Source organism: Astatotilapia calliptera, chromosome 1, assembly GCF_900246225.1.
Source record: "Astatotilapia calliptera chromosome 1, fAstCal1.2, whole genome shotgun sequence".
Lineage (NCBI taxonomy): Eukaryota > Metazoa > Chordata > Actinopteri > Cichliformes > Cichlidae > Astatotilapia > Astatotilapia calliptera.
In genome coordinates, this window is record NC_039302.1 from 6,043,103 (window position 1) to 6,051,216 (window position 8,114).

Sequence of the window (8,114 nt, forward strand, 5' to 3'; positions counted from 1 at the left end):
CTTTGAGGACAAACTGATATATTACAGATATTTATTACCGACTTTAATCAGAATATTCAGAGTCACTGTAAAAGTCATCGTCGGAAGTATGATCAAGGTTAATGTTCTTTGCTCCTGACAAAACTTGCATGTAACACTATCTTGCGTGCAGCTTGTTTTGTTTCACATTCTGTCGTTTTCTGAGGATGATGCTCTGTAGACCTCTCAAACCCTCCTCACTTAGGCCACAATGCGAACCTTAAAAATAGAACATATAATTTAGTCTGCTTTAATGCCTTAAGAAACAGTCAGTGTTTTGTATGCATTACTTAAATACATACTTTTAAATATCTCACTGGAAAACAGGCCGGACAGCTCTTTCAGGATATCATCATATTTTGAAAGAGATTTCCAGTGATGGTCCATCTCTGTAACAAGAATCTTCTTTTCCTCCTCAAGTCTTCTTATAAATCAATTCACAAAGAACGTCTGAAGTCATAAATGATTTTAGGTCAACACCTGAAGCTTAGGGTTTCATTATATGTCAGATATGCTGAAAGTAGACAACATATATGTACAACTACCGCTGTGTGCCCGCTGCCACGGCCAGCTTGTGTCACCAGACAGAATTTCTTCCAAGCACAGAGTTTCTTTGTCTGGAAACATTCTGTTGTATTTTTCCACAGCAGAAGTCAAGATTCCTTTCTCTTCTCTGATCTTGCGACGAATCTTGGCACGGGCTTTATTTCCATCGGTGTCTTTGTACAGACGCTGGGATCGTCTCTTTATGCTCGCTACGAGCACTTCGATTCTGCTCACCAAGGGATCAATATCACTTGTGCTTGTTGTTGCTGCTTAGAAGAAATAACACAGCTACACTTACATAAAGTCATTGTACAATTGCATCACATTTTTGAATCAGTTTTTGCTCACCTTCTGCCCAATCCTTTACATCACTGACCCATTCATCCAGTTGACTGTCAGTCACTGCTAATTGGACTTTTAAGGACTCCAGGTTCTGAAGCTGGGTTAGAAGAGCTTTTGTGGCCTACATTGTCAATTTGAGATTAAAAAACATACAAACAAACAAAAAACACTAAACACATGTTTACTCCAAATAATAAGAACACAGAGGAGTAATCATCTAAAAATAAAGTAACAATATCATTACCTTCTGATATCGATGGGTCAGAGAGGTGGCCAACTGGTCTAGCTTTTGTTGATTCCAGCGCATGGCCATAAGAGTTAGCATGTCACTCCGTCCTGCAAACACAGAAAACGTAGTGTTACCACTTTCATCATAATTACACACTTAAAATCTAACTAGTGCAGGATTTGCCTTCTCACCTGCTTTGGACATATGTTTTGTGGTAACTGCAATCCTTGACAAAAAGGCATTACATTGCTCTACCTCCTCCCCTAGAGTCAAACCAGCCCCATCTTGATATGCTCCACTCCATTTCACCTGAAAAAAAACACACACACACACAGATGCACATACACACACACAGATAAAATACAAATTACACAAAATGTTGATGTGCAATTGTTCAGATAAAGTCATTAAAGTCAGAATTTCATACCTCACATTTGAAATCGTGGGCTTTAGCATGAAAGACTGAAAGAAATGGCTTCATGCTAAGAAGGTGCTGGAGCTCTGGACAGCTTTTTGTTACTCTTTCAAGATATGGCCAATACTTGCAGGTAACATCCATACAAAAAAAAGTGATATGTCTATTGGCCAGCTTTTGTTGCAGGTACAAGGGATAAGCAAAAATTTCACCCCTGTACATATTTAGAGCACGGAGCAGCACTCCATGCCTACACACTGCAAGCTCCAGTCCCTCCTCATCCACCTTGCTGCTGGATCTTTGGGAGGTCTCTCTGGCTGCTGACCACTCCCCTCCACAAACACCTCGTCCGGAGACCTAAAATGCATTAAATAGCTGGTGACAATGTCTTTTCACAATCTCTTCAACAGAGTGTTAAAGGTTAACATAATTATGTCTATGTAATTAGAGCGTTCAATCTTACATGTCTGGATGTGCTGTGTATGTAGTCCACAAATCTTCCCACATCTTCATCCTTTGCTATGAAGGCGTCTTCAAAGATGCCCAGTTCCTCAGATCTGAACAAAATAGCAATACAGTATACTTTATGGTGTCATACAAAGTAAGTCCAAAGTTAATTGGTGCACCTTATAGTCACATTGTCTGAAACAAACGTTGGTATTACACATATTTTGCTGTACCTCAAATCAAATCAAATCACTTTTATTGTCACATCACATGTGCAGGCACACTGGCACAGCACATGCGAGTGAAATTCTTGTGTGCGAGCCCCACAAGCAACAGGCTTGTGCAAACACAACAACACAAACGAGCAAAATACAAGAATGGCCAACCTGAAACTAATAAATATATGTACAATATATAATAGTGTATGCATTTCTGGATGTGTATACTAAATATTTTCCTACGTGTGTGTGTGTGTGTGTGTGGTGTGTATGCACATTTTTACAAATTAAATAGTTAAAAAAAAATTACAAAAATAAATTAATAATAATAATAATAATAATAATAATAATAATAATAATAATAATAATAAAATATATAAAATATACAGAGTTGAATATGTGCAAAACAAGTGGCATTTATATACAGTGTGGAGTGCATAATGTTGAAGTTCCAGTAGTGAAGCTGAGGTGTCTATGACGTGTTCAGCAGTCTGATGGCCTGATGGAAAAAGCTGTCTCTCAGTCTGCTGGTACGGGACCGGATGCTGCAGAACCTCCTTCCTGATGGAAGCAGTCTGAACAGTTTATGGCTGGGGTGACTGGAGTCCTTGATGATCCTCCCCGCTTTCCTCAGGCACCGCTTCCTGTAGATGTCTTGGAGGGAGGGAAGCTCACCTCCAATTATCCGTTCAGAGCACCGCACTACTCGCTGGAGAGCTTTGCGGTTGTAGGCGGTGCTGTTGCCATACCAGGTGGTGATGCATCCAGTGAGGATGCTCTCAATGGCACAGTGATAGAAGGTCCTGAGGATGCGGGGGCTCATGCCGAATCTTTTCAGTCTCCTGAGAAAGAAGAGGCGCTGCTGCGCCTTCTTCACTGTTTTGTTTGTGTGTACTGACCACGTAAGATCCTCAGCCAGATGTACTCCAAGGAACCGGAAGCTGCTCACTCTCTCCACAGCAGCGCCGTTGATGGTGATGGGGGTGTGTACTTCTCTGCACCTCCGGAAGTCCACTATCAACTCCTTTGTCTTTGCGACGTTGAGGGTGAGATGGTTGTCTTGACACCAGTGGGTCAGGGCGCTGACCTCCTCCCTGTAAGCCGTCTCATCACCGTTGGTGATAAGACCCACCACTGTAGTGTCGTCCGCAAACTTCACAATGATGTTGGAGCTGTTAGTGGCTGTGCAGTCGTAGGTGTAGAGTGAGTACAGGAGAGGGCTCAGTACACACCCCTGTGGAGCACCAGTGTTCAGTGTGATGGGGGATGAGGTGATGCTGCCCAGTCTGACCACCTGGCGTCTGTCAGACAGGAAGCTAAGGATCCAGCTGCAGAGGGAGCTGCTCAGTCCTAGATCCTGCAGTTTCCTGTCCAGCTTCGAGGGAACGATGGTATTGAATGCTGAGCTGTAATCTACAAACAGCATCCTCACATACGTGTCTCTCTTCTCCAGGTGTGACAGGGCAGTGTGTAGTGTCAGGGCTATGGCATCATCAGTGGACCTGTTGTGGCGGTATGCAAACTGTAGAGGGTCCAGTGAGTCGGGTAGTGCAGAGCAGATGAAGTCCCTGACCAGCTTCTCGAAGCATTTGCTTACCTGGCTGCATTCTTGAAACGGTAATGCTTGCGGTTTCCATCCACTGAAATTGCAAGCATGTCAGGGGCACATGCATGACATGTGAAGGGATCCTCCTTTAAAATCTTGTCTAATTCATATCTCACGGCTTCCCACTCAAAGAAACTTTTCTTAAAGCCATCTGCAGAGATCTTTCCCGTCTGGTTTAAAATGAAAGACATAAACAGAAAACAACTACGCTACAAGTGACTTTTAAATCCTGAATAACACAGAAGAACCATACTGTAAAGGATGCATAAACTAAAATGCTCACACGGCCAAAGTGGAGAGTTCGTTGATCAAGCATTTTTAAAAATGCTTTGCAGGAGAGTCCGGGTGATGCCATCTTCATTTCTTCAAATGTGAAGAAGACATCTGTTGCGTACAAAGTAGAAAAGTGAAGGGTAGCGGGCCAGTAATCACTTAGATTTAGGTCATCTACTCCAGCAGTCCAAGAAGCTTCACATGTCTCACACCTCAGCTCTGGCATGCTGAGATTGTAACGTCCTAGAAAAGTGAAAAACTCATGACTCCAGAGTAAAAGTTTATTATCTTTGGGTTAGGTCTTCTTTTTGTCTCAGAATATACTGCAACAATGCTTGTGAGGGTTTAGTTTTAGGTGAATTATTTACAGATGGTTGTCAGTCAGGACAAAATGAAGTTCTTCTTACCATTCATTGTGACCACAGCAACAACCTTTCCTGGTCTGACCCTCAAACACTCTGGTGGACAGCCGCAGATTGTGACTGGGCTCTCCTCAGGTACAAGTCGTGCTAAAGAAGTCAACATGTATGCGTAACATATGATTTAAATAAGTTTATTAACTATGAAGTAAAACGTTGAAATGTGACTAAGATATGGTAGGACAAACTGAGCCTTACTTGAAACAATAAAAAAAACCAACTTAACAGCTCAAAGCTAACAGTGTAGTTGAGAGCTGAGGAAGCATCAACTTTTTTAAAAAATGAGATAGAGAGAGAGAGCGTAAGGGAAATGTATAAACAGTAAACATAAGTTTAGTCACAGAACTTACCATCATGGCAAAGGGTCTTATTTACAATGTAAGTTGTTGGAGGCAATGGCTGGAAGAATCCGGCAGTCATGGCACGTCTATTGTGAAGGACATATCTGGTGTGCGTGATGACATCACATTTATCACAAAAAAGGGGGCGTGGTAGACAGTCACGACAACGAAGCACAGCTGGATTGCTCCCACATTGTTGGCATATATGTTCCGACACACTTTCTTGAGCTGCCATGGTATTCACCAGATGGGGTCTTTTGGCCCTCCAACTCTCTGAAAAAAGAGTTTTTCTTGTGCTCCAGTTCAAGGAAGCCAAAAGAGGAGCTTTTGGTGGTGGTGCTTCATGGTGATCGTCTGAAGAATCATTCAGTGAGCTCTGGAGTTCTTGTAGAAAGTGCTCTGTTAAAAAAAACAAATACATTTTCTATTAAAATTGATTAAATTATAAAAGTGTAATGGACAGAGTAGCTATGAGAGTAAAGCTTGATGGCTATAAATATGCTAGCAATTGCTGCAAACACATGAACATACTGCTTTGATCTAGTGAAGACACAGTGGAGTACATACCAACAGTCTCTGGGGCAAATGCCACCTCACAGTGACTGTTATTAGTGGTAGAATTGGTCTTCTGACTGTGGGCAGCTGTATAAAACATCAACAGTATATCAAAAACACAAATCAAATCCACATTTATAACACAGAAACAATTTAGAATCACCAATTAGCCAAACTCCACATCTCGGGCCTGTGGGAGTAAACCAGGTAACCTGCGAGCAGAGAAACAAGGGAAGAACACGCAAACTCTACACGCAAAGACCCTGGTCTGATAGTGGAATTGAAATCAGGACATTTTTTGATGTGCCACTGTGCTGCCAAGTACCAATATCTTTTACCAAAATCCTTGTGAGGAGGTAACTGTCAGCCACATTTTGTTACTGGACTAACATAACGTAATGAATGCCATACTTGCTAGGGGGGGATCATTCAGTTTTAAGAGATAATTCTGTGGTTTATTTAATGTCCTTTTGTGTCAAAACAAACAAATTACTTTCCTGTTTGTCTTTACAAATATTTAAATTAATTAATACGTTAAATTTATGGTTTTGTGTCCATACAATCTATATCTTCAAATTATCTTGTATGAAAGAGTACTGACCCTTATGTAATTGACTCCGGATTGATCTTGGCCTCGCATAGAGTTGGTTTCCATCTTTGTCTCTTTTTTTCCATTTTACTGTTAGTTCAGGTGGCTTCACAGGTACAGGAGCTACCTCTTGCTTCAGCTCACCAAGCATGTCATCGAGGTGTTGGAGCTCATCAATTTGTTCCTGCTGATCAGTCAGATTATCTAGGATCCTTAAAGGATCTTGAATTTCGGAGTCACTCATGGCAGAAAGAAGAACAAACAAACAAACAAACAAACAAACAAACACACAAACAAACACACAAACAAACAAACACGCACGCACGCACGCACACACACACACACACACACAAACAGAATAATCAAACAAGACAGAGACCACTTACGTATTAATTTAATTTAATACGTAAGAGCGTGATTAGCCAAAGCAGACGGTAAAATGACTGCATGTATTCAGAGGAGTTGGAGAAGATATCTTACAGCTGTAGCAGAATGATCGACAGATTTCCAAATATCAAAAGGATTGTAGAACAGTTTATAAAACCAGTGCAATAAATTCACCCAATTGCTAGCTGTGCCATTACCCAGCATACATCGCTCACTCCGTCAATGCAAGAACCGATACACAAATAACAGCCTGTAATTAGTTTTATCTGCAGTACTTTTCTCTCAGATAGTTGCCTGCATTATATAATTTATTGTGTTCAGTATAGGTCGTTACAATGTGATTTGGAAAATGTCTAAATATACCGACAAAATCTCTTCAATCGGAGGACCCTTCACGTCAATTCCCGACGCCAGAGGGGTACCCTGCGCGTCCATATGTGCAGCAGAGGGGGCCTGACCATGCGTCACACGTTTGACGAGTTGGGAGTGAGAACGTGTTGAAATAATTGATTACACAGCAGTGGAAAGTAGACTTTATCAAAGTAGATGTCTTTCTGAAAGTGCTGTAATTAAGTTTAAGAATATAATCCAACCACTATTATCATCTTCAATGCCCTGTACCAACATAGAGCAGAGCAGCTATCTGAATACTACTCCAACAGAGGTCGATTATCTTGTTAATAATTTCACCTCCTCACTACATACAACTCTGGATACTGTAGCTCCTGTGAAAACTAAGGTCTCAAATCAGAAGTACCTGACTCTGTGGTATAATTCTCAAACACATAGCCTAAAGCAGATGACTCGTAAGCTGGAGAGGAAATGGCGTGTCACAAATTTAGAGGATCATCATTTAGCCTCGATGATCAGAAAAAAGTCAGAGCTCTTTTGAGCCAACCATCCCTTTAACGTTAACTAGTAATGACTTCATGAACTTCTTCAGAAATAAAATTTTTATCATTAGAGAAAAAATTACCAATAATCATTCCACAGATGTAATATTATCTACAGCTACTCTTAGTACCATTGATGTTATATTAGACTCTTTTTCTCCAATTGATCTTTCTGAGTTAACTTCAATAATTACTTCCTCCAAACCATCAACGTGTCTTTTAGACCCCATTCCTACAAAACTGCTCAAAGAAGTCCTGCCATTAATTAATTCTTCAATCTTAAATATGATCAACCTATCTCTAATAATCGGCTATGTACCACAGGCCTTCAAGCTGGCTGTAGTTAAACCTTTACTCTAAAAGCATCTCTAGACCCAGCAGTCTTAGCTAATTATAGGCCAATCTCCAACGTTCCTTTCATATCAAACATCCTTGAAAGAGTAGCTGTCAAACAGCTAACAGATCATCTGCAGAGGAATGGCTTATTTGAAGAGTTTCAGTCAGGTTTCAGAGCTCCTACAGCACAGAAACAGCTTTAGTGAAGGTTACAAATGATCTTCTTATGGCCTCTGACAGTGGACTCATCTCTGTGCTTGTCCTGCTAGACCTCAGTGCAGCGTTCGATACTGTCGACCATAATATCCTATTAGAGCGATTAGAACATGCTGTAGGTATTACAGGTACTGCACTGTAGTGGTTTGTATCATATCTATCTAATAGACTCCAATTTGTGCATGTAAATGGAGAGTCCTCTTCACACACTGAGGTTAATTATGGAGTTCCACAGGTTCAGTGCTAGGACCAATTCTGTTTACACTATACATGCATCCCCTAGG

At 41.0% G+C, this 8,114-nt stretch overlaps 1 protein-coding gene across 1 annotated transcript; it reads right to left on the bottom strand.

Moving 5' to 3' along the window:
* Positions 1–489: 489 nt before the first annotated feature.
* Positions 490–3,871, bottom strand: LOC113028028 (uncharacterized). The gene is made up of 7 exons (XM_026178005.1): positions 3,813–3,871; positions 2,014–2,107; positions 1,563–1,907; positions 1,327–1,444; positions 1,151–1,242; positions 913–1,027; positions 490–830 (listed from the first exon to the last, which is right to left on the bottom strand). The coding sequence occupies exons 1-7, from the start codon at positions 3,869–3,871 to the stop codon at positions 517–519; spliced, it is 1,137 nt and encodes a 378-aa protein (XP_026033790.1). The 3' UTR covers positions 490–516.
* Between the last annotated feature and the right edge of the window lie 4,243 nt (positions 3,872–8,114).

Coding starts and splice junctions, on each gene's coding strand:
- LOC113028028 (XM_026178005.1), bottom strand. CDS start 3,871: ATGCTTGCAATTTCAGTGGATGGAAACCGCAAGCATTACCGTTTCAAG. Junction 1,028..1,150: donor TGACCCATCGATATCAGAAG/GTAATGATATTG, acceptor TTGACAATGTAG/GCCACAAAAGCTCTTCTAAC. Junction 831..912: donor TGTAAAGGATTGGGCAGAAG/GTGAGCAAAAAC, acceptor TCTTCTAAGCAG/CAACAACAAGCACAAGTGAT.